We start from the raw sequence: 16665 nt of genomic DNA on the forward strand, positions 1-16665 counted from the left end.
CCGCCCCTGCTTCAGAACATTTAATGATTGTAAATGACAGGTCCATGCTAATGGTTTCATACAAAGCCAAAAATAATAGCTGAATGTTTGATGTTACATTAGAAGATTACATAATTGTAGTCTACATATGTGACCTATGGGTATGTTTTTCCCAAATGTGAGCAACACATATAGCAATGCATTGTTCATCCCCTGACAGAGAAATGTGTTAATGCTTTCTAGTTGATATAAATTTACAAAAACTCCAAAGGTATGCAGATAATGTAATCTTGAGCCTTGGGTTATATGCCAATCTCAGTGTGAATAGGTTTCTCATACAGTTGACTCTTTCCATGCTATCTTTCCATGAAACATCAGCCTTATAGTGTCTAGCATGCATTGGTTATTAATTCAAATGCCTACATGAAATCAGGTGACTCAGTGCAGCTTATTTTTTTTTTAAACTATAAGAATGATTACCCAGGAGGGTCTGTTCTAGAAGTCAGAGTTATTACAAGATTACAGTATAATTCTGATGTTTCTTTAGGTCTTAGTTGGAGAGTAGTGAGGGTCTTATTCTGGGTAATGAAAGTATGGAATAACCCAATGACAGAATATGTATGTACATTTTATTAGGTAGCAAGTGTAGCATGTCTGTGGTGACTTCTCGCATAATCTGTCCTGAAGGAGACATTTAACCTTTTAGGAAAGTTGCATTTAAGGAATTTTCTTAATTATGTACTTGTATACTCAAACTACATAAAAGGCACTTTTCTACTTACTGTGCTTCATTTAAAACTACAAAATACAACATTAGAAGCATCATCCCTAGTAATGTTTAGTGTTTAAACCTTTCCCAAAAGTTATTCTTTAAATATGTAAACATTTTACATTCATCACGTGTTCCAACTCATGACACGGGTTTAACTTGGATGGTCATTCAGATGCAATTGCAAAATTTGAAAGCACAGAGATACCAGGTGGCCAATTTCATGTGAAATCCAAACCACTACTACTACCAAGCACGCACTATATGTTGGACCTTATGTTTATAAATGAGCTTTAGCTGGTGATAAATCCATATTAGTCAAGTCTAATTACATCCTCGATACTGAACATTCCGTCGAGGTTTATTGTAAGCCTCAACTGCTGTCAAAACAAATGAGTACACTTTCTAGTTATGGGAGTTAATGTGTGTTCTAATAAAGGCACCTCGCCAATTTAAAATGGAAGATTAAACCAACCTTTTATCTTTAAGTGATGTGCTTCTTAAATAATTTATTATGTAATGCATACACAATTCTGCAAGTCACTTCTCAATTACCACTTGTGTTAATGTAATATTCTACCATCAGTTGCTTCCATAGTTGGTAAGGTCATGTTACTTAAGTGACCAGGTAAACATCAGGAAAGGCTGAGTGGAATGTATAGAAAATGTCAGAAGGTCATAAATGAGAATAGCCTGCAGAGAGAGAGTATATTGAAGCAAAACAAACGTGTCATTAAGTAAACCTAGCAATGCTATATCATACCTCATGGCAGTCCCATTTTTGTGCACTATGCTGGTTAGCTGCTGTGTTGTCCTGCTTTTGGAGACAGTGGAGATCGTGGACTTGTTGGGGAGATCTTCTGATCAATGGAGGTCTGTGCTGTTTAGCTTATTTGCAGCCCCCAAGTGGTCACCTTGTGACAGTCTCCTGTAGCACTCCCCAACACAGGAGTCCCAATTTATTATATGGTGATACAAAGTAAGAATGTTCCAAGCTCCTTGATGAACTAAATTACTGTATTTGATTTCCCTTGTATCCCAGTACTGTTTTTGATGAATATTCACTGGAAATTTAGAGAACCTTGACAGAGGAGTGTAGTCATAATTTGGGGAAGGGATCAACCTTACGTTAATATATATAGTTCCACAAACATATTGTTTACACAGGTCCCAAATCACATACTTATATCATGAATATATCATGTCTTGACACCCCTGGAGGAAAATGTTGGCGATTTGCCACTTGTACATACCTTTTTTTGTCCTTCTTAAGAAAACCTGGATGCTGCTGTGAATCATCATATTATGGCCTCATACACTTCTGAAAACATATAACATAGGTCTACATTTACACTACTCATTGGACAAATACCTTATCCTGAACAGCCAAAAATAATTAGTATGAAGGAGGTGAATTTACTTTTTGACCTCCAAAATAAAATTGTTTTTAGCAAGCAATGTAGCTTAGAAAGTAGAACCAGAATATTCTGAACACACATTTCCATGTCATCAGAAGAACACAGACTTGAAGATACTAATTTAGGTTGAACCCTATTGATACAGATAGTCATAGCACACTCATCAGGCACAGAAATGTGTAATATCTACGAGTAAGTCATTGAATTTGAATAAGTACTAGGTATATTTTATTCTTGCCCCCGTTCCCTAGAAGGTCTGTGCAGTCTGTAACTTTTTTATGTTTCTATACTGATAGCTTACGATTGGCTATGCAATTTGTTGCAGGTGCTAACAAATAGAATAACATAGAAGTCTGAAACATTATCTAGGTGCTTCCTCCCAAAACATCCTGCCTGTCCTATTTCATCAGTGAAGAACTTATTTTGCGATCTACTGAATGTTATTTACAGCTGCTCTCTTTTATCCAAGACCAATATAGACATTGATGTTCTGCGTTGGCTTTACAGTGATTAAATAAGTCTACAGAGTAATCATTTTATTTTTGGCAAGTTGGTTGAAGCAAGAATGCACCATTTCTTGATTAAATTTGCCACAAAAAAAGTCAAGGAATAAAGTTTGTAACTGAAAATAACAGGCGTGTATTTATCACACTGTGCTGGTATTTTTTGAAACATTTGAAACAGACTGGAAACAAAGAACAAGGGAAATGTAACTACATCAAATTATAAAGTAAACCCACAATTCAATTTTAAGGAGAAAGGAATAAAAGGGAGTGCGGAGTTCTGGGTAGAAAGATAAGATTGTAGAAAGGTTGGGGAAAGTAACTACATGTAATCATAAAGATCTTTAAGGCAATATTCATAGATCTCTTCTTTAAATGACCCTTCTGCCTTACCTTTACTACATAATCACTGTTCCTTCTGTATGTTATAAAAGAGAGGAAGTACAGTTACAGCTTGAAGATACATATTCATTTGACTTCTGTCAGGCTTTAGCTGAATGTATGTTTAGCAAGTTGTTCGGAGATTCTGCACCATCTTTATGCAAACCAGATAATTGGCCAACGATTAGAGCAACGCTTCCAGAACACCATTTCTTCACAGAAAGAATACAATTAGTTGTTAATGTCTTTCTCGGGTCAGAAGGTCTTCTACGTGGAGCGGTTTTGTCCTGTCACAGTGGATAATGGATTAAAGCAGACCTAAAATATAATAATTATTAGCTGTGTGTTCCAGCATTAGCCATAATCACAAAATGGCATGCCTCGTAATAGATGGGATAAACGGAGACAGGACTTGTCATGGGAGCACTGCCTGTCGTTTCTAAGAAAGCGTATTCATTTAAAATTATGTACTAGTTGAAATATCTGGCACATAATTTCTGTGATTTATTTTTTTGCTTATTTGGAAGTGCTTTGTGGACAGAGCACTACGGTAAAAAATTGCTCTAGTAACGGCAGAGCTTAAAAGACCTGTAGGTAAAGTAGTGTTTGAACAAGGGAGAAAGTGGAGGGAAAAACTGTTGAAATATTATTTTTTATTTGTCAAAAAAAGGAACAGAGAGCCCTAATATAGTAGTTGAAGATTTGGCTACCATTTCTCTTAAAGCAGCCGTGTGTGTGGATGTAGAAATTTGGGAAAGCTGTCAAAGAGTTGACATAATAAATGTTGACAGTTTTGAGGTGCTTTGTAATCATCTAATTAGAAAACTTTACATAAGGGACAACTGTGTTTCTGCATCAATCAAAGCGTGACATTTTGTTATGCTTTATTCAATTTCCCAATGGTGTACAGAGACAGTAAATAGATAAACGTAAGAACATTCTGAAAAATTAAGGGCCGAAACCAGTTGTAACTATTGACAGTACTCTCAAAAACTGTGTGGTTCTTATTCTTATTATTTTAGAGAGAGTGCAAAGGAGGTCTACCAAAATAATAAATGGTTTGCAAGATACAAATTATCAGAACGATGCTAAGGATTTTAATACGTATAGCTTGGTAGAGAGAGATGTGATAGACAGATTTAAATACTTAAAATGATTTCAAAAAGTACAGAAGGGAAGTTTATTTCAGAGGAAAAATGTTAGAACGAGGTCAAAGTCTAAAATTGTAGGGTCATAGGTTTACATGTAAGTTTTACTTTATTGAGCGAATGGTAGATAAATAGAACAGCTTCCTATCAGAAGTGGTAGAGGCTAGTGCATTGACAAGACCAAGGACTTATTAAGGTCTAAGTCGTGAAAAGGCATGTAAAGGTGTCATCGTTTGGAATAAATTGGATGTAATAATGGAAATGATTTAATGTCTTTATGATATAAATACACTAAATCAAACTATACCCGGTAACTATGTATAATATAGACTAGCTTGACCAAGAACAGTCAGTGCTTACATTTATGTTTCAGATTTTCAAATTCACTGTCAGCATATCAATCTAATTCTATTCACAAGGGTAATTTCCAACGAAAAAACAAGACATATTATCCCCTGCACGAGGGAAGACAACTCTAGAAGTATATTTCAGCCGCTCCTGGTCCTTGTCAGTGAATTGCAGTTGGTATTTCCGTAGGCATGGCGACCAAGGAAGTCCGCATCTGAACGCTGGTTGTTTATCTTCGAGCCCTTTTATATTCCCAAATGGGAAAACTGTGTACTGCAAGGGGTGAGACAAGCTCAGTGTTCCTTGCTAATGGCACACGTGACCCTCCAAGCTGTGTAACTGTTGTCCATTCTGAGCTAGTCCGGTACTTTGTTGTACACAAACCATTCCTAGCATTTTTTTTCCTGTATGGCAGAACAATTAGCAGGAAGGTATAGATTTCTACAAATAACACATGACAGAAAATCTTTACAGCCAATTCAAAAGTGAATGTGAAACACTAGTACTGTTACTTTTCCAATATCCGTTTCATGTTCTCATTGTACCAAATAAGTGAAATACTGTAAATTTTCTTTTTACTGGGAATTTAACTAAGAAGTTAATTAAAATGCGGGTTTTAGTTTATATCTCTTTTGACGTTAAAGAACAAGATTGAAAAAGAAACCAACACAACCAAGTATTTCAAGTTTAACTAAGTGTGTGTGGTTGGGGGGGGGTGTTTCATCCAAAAAGTCAGAACACATTTTAGCCGTCTAAAAACATTCAAGCTCATAATAATAGAGTTGAGCGATTCTTTTGCAGATTTTTAAATTTTGAAATAATCAGCAAAATGGTTATTTTGGATTCCATTATTCTGTAAAAGCTGCATTTAGGCAAAAAAACGTCTCGGTATGAAACAAAACGGTGTTATTTGCAACAAACAGGTGCTGTTAAGTATTTCTGTCTGTTCACTTTAAACCCATATATATTATTATAAAAGAGTGCTGCACACACCTGGGAATCAATCTCCATAATTACCCCTATTATAGATGTATATAATGAAAATAAGTGTAGCGCACATCTGAAGAAAGGAGTATAGAGGATATACTTCCCAAAGCCAGTTTTCTCCAAAAATGTGGAGTGTACCTCAAAGTAAACAAAAAACATAATTCATAGTGTGACAAATTTAAATAAAAGCCCAATTATCAGGCAAAGAGAGATTCTCACGCTGTTCAGAGCAGTCGCTGCTCAAGATTCCAGGCACAGAGGACAACCACTTGGCAGTATTTCTAGTAAGGCTTCGTGCGACAGGGAAATCACGAGGATTAGGAGCAGTAAAAATATTTAATAACAATAAATCAATTCTGTGCTTGCATCTCAGTAACTGGCAACAAGCTGATCACATTTGCTGGAGCTTTGATGAAGGCATCCACCCCCATCCCCCCCCCCCCCAGGGCACTACATGTTTCGCTCACAGGCTTTGTCCTTATTTATTGATAATTAATATTTTTACTGCTCCTAATCCTCATTCTGCACCATCAATTAGATATTTATCCTAGCGATTTCCCTGTTGCATGAAGCCTTACTCAAAATATTGGCAAGCTGTAACAGCGGTCGTCCTGTTCCTGAAATCTGAATAGTGTAAGAATCTCCCCTTTGCTTATAATTGAGCTTTTATTTAATTTATCATAACGCTATAAATTTATCATAACGCTATGACTTACTTTGGGAAACTCTCCTCGCTTTTTTGGTAAGTATATCCTCTCTATTCCTTTATTTAGCTGTACGGTACGTTTTATTTTCTGCACACAATGCACAGGTTACCAGCGCACATAAACTTTGCTGTTGTAGCAAATCCAATTAAAACGTAAATCAATCTTCCTCGGCTTCCTTGTATATTATGCTGCTACATTGTTATATAAATGCTAATTTGTTAAAACAAAATAATAACAAAGTAATGATCTAGGTACGCATCTGGCCTCTGTATTCATTAGTAAGTTACCAATGTTCCCCACTTGTATTCTTATCTATCTCAGTGTGCAATTTGTATTTCATCTCAGCTTGATTCTGGACCTCTGTTTCCCAGCCATACTGAATAACTCGCTGGCAGTTAACTTTTGACACGTTACATGGAAGCTGTCATACCCATAAGTATCATTTGTCTAGTTTAATCAAGACAGATAATAGAAGACAAACATGCCCCTCATTAATATACCCTATACCATTCCACATTTGAATTGCTCCTTTACAGTGGTGTCTTGCTTTTGTGAGATAGGAACAGATATGACTTTGCTCATCAGATTATTATTATTATTATTATTATTATTATCATTATCATTTGTATAGCCTACCTCCTGTCTTCAACAATACAATTGCAATATGTCAAGTTCTAAAGTTATATATAATGGGTGATACATTTTTATTAGTTTTTCCATTAGAATTTGCAGCAGGGCAACCATTGTTAATGGGGAAAAATAAGTTACCATTTTGATGCAATTTTAGCGGTAGAAATGTCCAGAAATCTAATACTTGGATGTTGTGTGTCTTCACAGAGTCACTGGTGGAGAACTTTTTGAAGATATTGTAGCAAGAGAATACTATAGTGAAGCAGACGCCAGGTAAGTAAAGCCACATCATGGGTGACATGCATTTAATGTCTGTAAAGCAAGACATCTTCACTCGTTGGAGAGTTTACAGGAAAGCGGTGTTTCCGCTCCTTGGCTTCATTATAGGTTATGAAGGTCAAGCTCCACTGGGTTTCTGCTACGGGAAGAGCCTGCCTGGCCCTGTATAATGTATAGTTACATAATTGAGATGTCTTCTCCCTTGGACTTGTGCATCATATGGGGCCACCTCAGGCTTTTTTTCTGAAGAAACCTACTAGTGTTGGCCCTTCATAATGAATGTGAATGAAGGAGTTAAAACCACAACTGTCCTGCAAACTCCCCTGACAACTCTCCCTTTAGTGCATAAACCTCCAAATCCTCAATATCACATCTAAGGTCCAGTTATTCTTTTGTGAAGTCAATGCTACACATGATTATAGAATATTTGACAAGGCTGACTCTGCGTAAATAATTTTTTGTCAGACTTACTTGTTTGATTCTGCTTGACTTCTGTACTTAATCACTTTGCCATTCATTGTACACCATGTACCTTTATGGTTATCAGCTGGAGCTTGGTGTCATAAACTAATTAATGTACAGAGTTTGTAGGCCATTATGAATGATTCCTCATAAAGAAATGCTTCTCTTTCTGGCCATTATACTTTCATAAGAGCATTAAAGAAAATTGTATCCTATTTCATATATTCATATGTGAAATATACAATCGGTATACCAAGAAGAAGGGTACCATGTTAAACAAATATTCATTTTTTTGAGCTTTATTGGAAAACTAAATGTCATAAATATTTTCCTTTCAACAGTTTGTGTGCATTAAGTCAAACAAGTATAATTAACAAAATAAAAAGTTAATACAAGCAGGCCAAGCCCTAGTGTTTCAAGTATCCTAGGTAACCTGTTTCTAGCCCACCATTAAAACCATAGGCTATATTTTTCCCTATTTTAAAATGAATAGGTTTCTGTGTTCACAATAAATGTTAGAGAAACAACCCCAAATCACACAGTATTTTTAAAGGGTACATAGAAAATGCTGCATTAGGCAGGGTTAAAGGTGATTTCATAAACATCCTCCATACAATGTGGTACATGAGCTAGCCATCAACTTTTATTGTGCCTCCATAACAAGGTCAAGTATCAATATCTGGTTATATACTGTATATAATACGTAAACATGTGGGTTTTGTTTTTCTCCCCAACATTCAATTTTTACATTGGATGTTTGTGTGCAGCCAGTTTTCTCAAATAGTCTGGAGAAAATAGTTTTGCAAACCTACTAAAAATACATTTTTTAGAGGTGACATAACAGTGTTGTCTATCTTCATAAAATACTAACTTAGTTGATCTTTGTTAATTTAGGCTTTAAGAAATATGCCCTAAAATTATGAATTCTAAAGTAATGCTTTAAATTCTTCTCTAGCAATGTTTAATTTTTTTCCAGAGAGACGTGCAAAGGTTTAATATTTGTTTAGTCTTCTGTTTTTTGTTTTTTTTAATGAGACATACACTTCTGTAACATTAGTCATCTCAGATTCCCTTGTGATAGTATGTAGCGCATCAGATATTAAAAAGTCATTGATGTGACAATGATTCTTCGAAGCCCATGTCTAACTGGAATGTGCATCCTGTCGTATGGAAACATATATTTACAGTATTTGTAACATATATGTTAGCCTTTGTTGTATGTTAACGTCACACCCTTTTTGTGTTTTCCAAAAAAATGGTATATCTTACCTGTTCCTGAAAAATTGACATGCCTAATACCATATTGATACATACAAAAAATGCAAACTTTTTCAATGCATAGCTTTCCTGTGTTTAACAATCTAGCACATACATCCACACTCACTCTAACATACACTCTTGCACATGCACAGTTACGCTCACACACCTACACACTCATGCTAGCACACACATACTCGATTATCACAGCCTGGCCAGGAGCCTTTTTTAATAGCTTCTTTCGCACTGGTAGATTTAAAGCCTGTTGAGCATAAAATTCCCTACAGTGTCACAATGTTTGGTGTTTATAGCATGGAAAACAGGCACCACAGATAATAGAGGAAAGTATGTTAAAAGAATTTCATTAAATGTATTGGAATGTTTTCTTGTACCTCCTTAGGTCTTTAATAGGAACTGATTCAATTTAGTGGTTTAACTAATTGATGCAGGATGAACATGTGTTTAGTATAGGAGTATACCGTAAACAAAATTATTACATAATCTGAAAGGTTTGTGTAGAAATTGTTCTAACAACCAACAATGATTTCATTTGAGGGATTTATCACTCCAAGTGGAAGTACTAATCATAACATCATGCAGAGCAGGTAACCTGATTATTGGCAATTACTGAGAGTACACAGCAATTTCTACTAATACGATTTTCGACTAGAATGTGTGCTTGGTGGCCTGTGTATTGTCGGATTAAGCACACACTAGCAGATTAAATTTTATTTTTTAAAATGGATGAAGTGCACCCAAAGTTAACCTACTGTGGTGAAACACCCTCCTGGATAGCCAATAATGCCTGATTAAAAGTTCCCCAAGTTGAAGCCATGTCCTCATCGAAGGCCAATTTGGCCAGTAATGTCTAATCCAATTTAATATATGTAAAACTGGGAAATATCCACTGCGGTGTTGACAGTTTATTTTTGAGAAGTTGGTCTACTTTTGACTTTGCCAATATGGCCCCTTTGGTGTATATCATTATGATTTATTGATTTATATAGTGCCATCAGTTCCGCAGTTATGTGCAATTGGTAAACGGTACATAACAAACAGTGCATAATTTAACAATTTGGATTCAAACAAAAGATATTCCAAGTGCATTTTTAATTTTACACTCAAATATAACATTGCCTTTAAAGGAAGGGCAGAGTTGTCACTACTTGACTGGCTTTAATACCTTTTAATACCATACTTTTTAAGTTAGTAGGAGACTTTATCAGTAACGCCATTGGCATATACACTACATAGAATCCAAAATCATGTTGTATTTTAGTACATTTTAGTTTAGCGATTCTATAAAACGACTCCTTTGAGGTTCAAACTGTTCCCTGCACACAGCGGTCATGTAGGCCTCAACACAAAAATCATTCTTCTTTTGCTACCTTGCACTGATTTTTATTGCTCAAACTAGGAATAACATATGTGTTTACTTTGTTGTTTAGTTTTGATATTTCATGCTTGGTTTCCATTTCCGTATCCCTATCGTGTTGAACACTTGTGCCAGTTGTGGAGGAATATTTCTAAAGTGTTATTCTAAGAGCCATGTTGAAAATGTACACATTAAGTTTGACTCGCTTTTTGTTCACCATTGAATACAAAAGCAATGCTTTCCTAAGTAATAAGTACATTTTTATGTCCGTTCTGTGGTTTGAGGAATGACTCTGTGATGTCTGACGTCAAATGTTGGCACCCTGTTTTGTTAAAGCTCACAATGTGTAAATTTAGCATTGTCCGGATACTGCTGCTACTTTGTATATGTCTGCTTTTTCTTTTGTTTGTTTATTGTGTATCAATTTGGAATGTATTTGCTTTAAAGTGTTTCCCTTCCATTTTACCCTTGTATCTTCACAGTCATTGTATTCAACAGATTCTAGAAAGTGTAAATCATTGTCATCTTAATGGCATAGTACACAGAGACCTAAAGGTCAGTATTCTGGTGCTCATATATGTTAATAATTTGGGTGACAAAGGGTGGGAGGAGATGGATGGAAATGTTTCCTTCACCAGTTCTCCTTCTCCCTTTCCAAAAATGAGAGAATGCAAATTTACGCATGATGCTTCCATTTTGCTAGCCTTCAGGTTCCATATGCAACATGACCGCTGAAGGATTGTTGACAATCATTTTGAGTTCTGTGTATGGGGAATGCATTCAAGGCTGCACTGAATATTTTTTTTTCTTGTGTCCCTGTTGCAATATGGAGCCTGTGGGCATCAACACCACTGCTGTACCTAGACCATGGGTTACACAGGCATACAAACTGGCGACATACACTCTTAAATCACCGACAGTCAAATGTCATTACTGTTATAATCCAAAACTGGATATTGTTTCCAATGTAATTGATGGACAAAATTTGGATGAAAAGCTATTGCAAAAGCTTGCAAAAATAGACATACATATAAATCCATTGAGTAATCTATTAAACGCCAGACGTTTGTTTGCCGTACTCTTAACCCAAACCTTCTAATGGTATACAGACAGTGAGTGTAAGCTTGGAACTAATACACGCCCCCTGGTGTTTGCATGCAGTCATTGCATTCAGCAGATCCTGGAGGCTGTGCTTCACTGCCATCAGATGGGCGTAGTCCATCGAGATCTAAAGGTAAGTGACCCATTCACATTAAAAAAAAACATGCTGCCAGTATTTGAAATGCTAATGTCTGTTTACTGCCCTGCATGCCAGACAGACGAGTGTAAGCTGAAAAAAATCCTTAGTCAGTCGATATGATTGTTCTTCATTTTGGGAGCATTCAAGTCAGTATTGGCAAATGGTTAAGCAAATCCATGCATGAATAAAATATGCAGTGCTTCCAATGGGCTTTCTGGTGCCATACTTTTTATATACAAAACTATTTTAGAGATGACTCCGAATTAGTAATGCATCGTTTATCTTTTGCATCTTCACTTGTAACTCCTCTATGGGGGTTCCCAGTATGCGATGGAGTGATCTGCTTCACACCACAAGATTAGATGATAAACTTTGTTAAATATATAGCGCTTAACACTTAGTTATAAAGAAACATTTGGATGCATACTTTGAGAGGTGATCTTATTGCCATAACAATCAGTGGTAGGGTCCTGATGTTTATTGATCGTTCAAGACAGCGTTCGAACCTTTCCACCACCATTGCTCTTCATGCATAACCCACTGTTAAACAATCCACGTTACAGATGATGTACAAAAGTCACTATAGGCCCCAACTTGACAGCCATGCTCTTTCATATTCTCTTCTTGTCAGTGAGCACATTTGTCATAGGTTTCTGAATTAGTTTCTCACCATGTTATCCACAAATCATCTTGGACTATAAAAAATACATTCCCTGGACATCATAGTTCTGTTTGTAAGCCACGTTAAACAACCTCAAATCTATAATATTTTTCCCTAAAATGTACACAGGAAGAATTGAAACACTATATGTAATGTTCATTCACTCAGTTTAGGTTTCTTTTTGGAGGATATCTTACTAATGCCTAAAATGTGAACTGTTGTTCAGAAGACACAATGTGCAATGTGTATATAGACATAGACCTGCCCATATAAATCAATTAGCAACAACAGCATGCAGCACGACGGCAGTATAGCAATGTGGCAACGGGGGAGGTCAACCGCGATCAACATGCAAAGCACAGAGAAAAGCATTTGGCAATTTGTACCTCGCTAAGGCTGTCTATGATTAAGCACCTGCCACAAGCACAAAACGCATAAGGCATTTCACTCCACCAGGTGTTGGTTTGTTGGGATGTCCCACTGCCTAAATGACATAAATCTTTCTTCATGAAGATAGTCTGCTAAATCCTTTTCTCTGTGCTTTGCACTGTTGGACTTACCCCCTCTTGCATTTCCACACACCATCAAAACATTACGTTATGATGGATATCATAGACTTTTGAAGATGTGATATGACAGTAAACCTTTATATCAACATTATGATCAGAACTCTGTAAAGCCCTTGGAATGTGGCTCTCCTTAGCTAAACCACTGCTGTAGAAAACGAATGATAAATGTGTGGCAACATATATTTAGATATATAGATTGATTATCTGGTTCATAATGGGATATTATTATCTGGGATATTAGCATACCTAGAAACCTTCTGGGTTTTAACCATTATCTCCATGTGATCTACTGCTTTCCTGGACTCCTTGTTAATGTCTTCCATATCTGGACAGGGGATCAGGGTTTTGTGTTTTGCACACTCCTTGTCCACTAAAGTCTCTCTGGGGCTAGCCCCACTACTTGACCCAAAGCCATACCCCCAGAATATGGGAAACTCCTGGTAGTCACCCATAGAAACTTCCCAGGTATCAGTGAGCAAGTGAGGAACCTATGAAACAGCCGTAAGGATACACCGAGCAACGGCCCAGAACTGATGGGGATTCCTGATCATGCTGGTATAGCTTTAGCTTTTGAGCCTTTTAGAGTCTGAGTAGTTGAAAAAGATTATAAACTATGTTCACAAGCAGAATAGGGAACACATGAACATCACAGTTATCTTCATTTTTATGTATTTTGATTCTACACCAAATGTAGTCATGTACTGTTATACTATTATTCTGTAAATAGCAGCAGTAAATAATACACTTGAACTAAATATATATATATTTGTATAAGATGTGGGGTTTATTAACTAAACAATGAAGTGTAGTCACTTAAAGGTACTGATTCACTTATTCTGCTGAATAGAACACTTTAAATTATACTAATTATTGAACATTATAATGGAACACAGCATGCAGAATGCAATTGCTGTTATTAAATGCCTAAAGCCTTCCCATAAATAATGATGTACTCATGCAAAATGTTGCCTCACTCATAATCGTCAGGAACACTTAATTGCTGTGTGACAAAAAGCAGGCACTGATAGGTTGTTGCCATAGAGCTGAAAGCCTATTTCGAAGTTTCTGCATTTATACATTTACACTTTTCAGATGAAATTATAAATGACAGGGCGGTTATTAAACATCTTGTCTAAGCACTTTCAATCATGCATTATGAAGGATTAGCCCTAGTGGGTTTATCCTGCAGGATTTTTATTTTTTATGCATCTAACACTGTTTAGTAAATAAACCCTGCTGGCCTTTTCACTTTGTGGAAGTTATTGTGAATAATGTTGTTTGTGAACACTGACATGCCATAGGATTTATGTTCTTTCTCTATTGTATTTTTTTTTTTTTTTTTTTTTTTTTTTACAAGTCTAATCAGTATAATTCTTTTTCCACATATTATCTAAATAAAGCCTGAAAACTTGCTTTTAGCAAGCAAGTCTAAGGGGGCCGCAGTGAAACTAGCAGATTTTGGGCTGGCAATTGAAGTTCAAGGTGATCAACAAGCATGGTTTGGTAAGCACATTTTAATATTTCATGTCATTGAATTAAAAAGAAAATACTAGATGCCTGGCTTGAGGCTATAGTGCTCCCTACTCTGCGGTAGATGATCTTGCTGTACTCATCGCATCTTGCACGGTGCCTACTGTTTGCTAAAGGAAATCAGGTCAGCTGGCTCCGGGTCTGGCAAGGCTCTTGGGTTGGCTTCCATTTATGAAAGCCTGACTTCCTCTAAAATAAACCATGATACCAAGACACAGATGGTTGCTGTGATGGTACCTGACTCTACCCAGTGAGAACACTCAATGCTGCAGCCATCCAGCTGCCTCCAGATGAGCCAGATAGACTACTTCAGGTCATCAGTAGATAAGCAATCCTTGTGATATAGCTCTTGCTTTTTTCCTAACAGTGTAATAGCTTTGGCTAGGTTATCCTAGAACCCCCCCCCTCCCATTCCAATGGATTATTATAGGTTCCTTCCAGTCTAAAAATAAATAAAAGAAAAGAATGCATTCATTGAAATAGATTATCATTTAGTTTGGCATTTATGGGAAAATAATGAGCATAACATTGCGTTGTTTTTTTTTGTGTCTTTACCATTATATCATGTTATATGATGTATTGTTAGCTCTTAACTAGGTATCTATAAACAGCACAACTTATCATGAAATATATATATATATTTCCTGAATTATACTTTGAGCTGGCTTTAAGATTGTCACTTAACTATAGTAAAACTACAAAAAAAATGGCCCAGCCTCCCAAAGGGAAAAATGTTCCCTGACCCTCGGCACTCAGCAAGGAAACGACAGATTGGTTACCCTTCATGTAATATGTCCTGGTTTCTTATGTGACATTTTTATAGAAAAATGTACAATACAGGATTGCATTACAAAAATAGCTGCTCTATATAATGCTTTTTCCTACACGGCCCCAATTAAAGAACTAGTCCTCCAATTCTGTCTTCCAATACCTCTTCTCTTTCACGAGTCTCTTATTCTACTTTAGCTCTGTGTGAGGAAAAAAGGAAATAGGAGAATGGGGCTGCATTTTTTTTTGCATGAATGTATATTTAGTTATGCCTCACATGATTCAATTTGAGCTTTCAAATATCTTTGACAGATTTCAGTTTCCTTGGTAACCATGCTTTAAATTTAAAGTGGCCCTACTACTAAAATACAAATGTATCCTGTTGCAGTGCGACATCATGCTGCTTCTATCACACATATATATATATATATATATATATAGATACAACTTTTAGCACTAAAAGCAGCAGAGCGCACATGCTTGCACGCTCCATCTCCCTCGCACTGCTCCCTGTCTTTTGCAGGACGAGTAGGCTGCTGTTGTAGCTATGCCCATTGATGGGTGAGATGTTGTGCCCCCAGAATGCCAGCTGCACCCCTGGTCCTTATGTGAATTTGATAACCTGCTGCATTCAAATAAGTATTCAAGACTGTGCCAAAGATTAAACAGAACAGCAGCTCACCTTTTTACAACTTTGTTTTAGGTTTTGCGGGCACACCTGGTTATCTCTCACCAGAGGTGCTACGGAAAGACCCATACGGCAAACCAGTGGATATGTGGGCATGTGGTAAGTGCTCGTTCTCCTCCTCACATTCATCATGTTGGGTGATTGTGTAGAAAAGCAAATAAACATAGCTGTGTTCTAAACCTAATTACCCAGTAACTCACATGCAAACCTTTTCAGGGCTTTCTGCAAATGTAAACAAGGATATAGCAGATATAAACAGGAACCATGCTGAGACCCGCTTACGCAATTATGAAATTGGCAGACTCGGCATATGTATTATAGTCATTGTTACTGCTATAATGATGATTATTATTTTTATTGATACTATTATTATTAATAAAAACGGTGTTAATCTGATTACATCATAAACTGTTTGTTTGTTTACTAAGTGTGTTATGTTGAAAAGAGCCGTGGTGACAAACTCCAGTTTACAAAGGCTGTGCCAGCTTGAGTGGCATAAGTATAATACCGTGATTGTCTACCAAGCTCTGAGTAGTTTTGCCTGTAGTGGAAACACATTATTTTCCTATGGGTTTTTTTTCCCAGGTTCCTTATTTTAGAATATACCATATTGTTCACTTTACATTTTAATACAGGGTTGCAGTCATTTAATTCCATTTCACACTGCCGGTACAACTGATCTGCCTCTCCCAACTTTAAGATTGAAGACACCTCCAGTGTCTAAGCTGAATATTCAGAAACAGATCTTAATATAATAAAATCAGTAACCTGCTTTAGTGCCAGAACATTTGTTCACTCCAACTGGTTGTAGCTGAAGCTGTTCTTGCATTTGCTATTTCAAAGGAGTCATTCTCTACATTCTTCTGGTGGGATACCCACCTTTCTGGGATGAGGACCAGCACAGGCTGTATCAGCAGATAAAGGCTGGTGCGTATGATGTAAGTATGCAATTTTATACTCCTTCAA

General features: G+C 36.6%; 1 protein-coding gene across 10 annotated transcripts in view; it reads left to right on the forward strand.

The window, feature by feature from the left end:
• CAMK2D (calcium/calmodulin dependent protein kinase II delta) overlaps positions 1-16665 on the forward strand; it is an 86021-nt gene that overhangs the window by 46860 nt on the left and 22496 nt on the right. For 8 of the 10 annotated variants that reach the window (XM_053461444.1, XM_053461445.1, XM_053461446.1 and 5 more), the window contains exons 5-9: positions 7078-7143; positions 10726-10798; positions 14114-14216; positions 15715-15798; positions 16543-16637. In XM_053461444.1, coding sequence (XP_053317419.1) covers positions 7078-7143; positions 10726-10798; positions 14114-14216; positions 15715-15798; positions 16543-16637 — 421 coding nt within the window. Of the gene's footprint in view, positions 1-7077; positions 7144-10725; positions 10799-11404; positions 11478-14113; positions 14217-15714; positions 15799-16542; positions 16638-16665 lie in introns of all 10 variants that reach the window. The other 2 variants (XM_053461453.1, XM_053461454.1) reach the window with 1 other exon arrangement.

Source organism: Spea bombifrons, chromosome 1 (assembly GCF_027358695.1).
Source record: "Spea bombifrons isolate aSpeBom1 chromosome 1, aSpeBom1.2.pri, whole genome shotgun sequence".
Lineage (NCBI taxonomy): Eukaryota > Metazoa > Chordata > Amphibia > Anura > Pelobatidae > Spea > Spea bombifrons.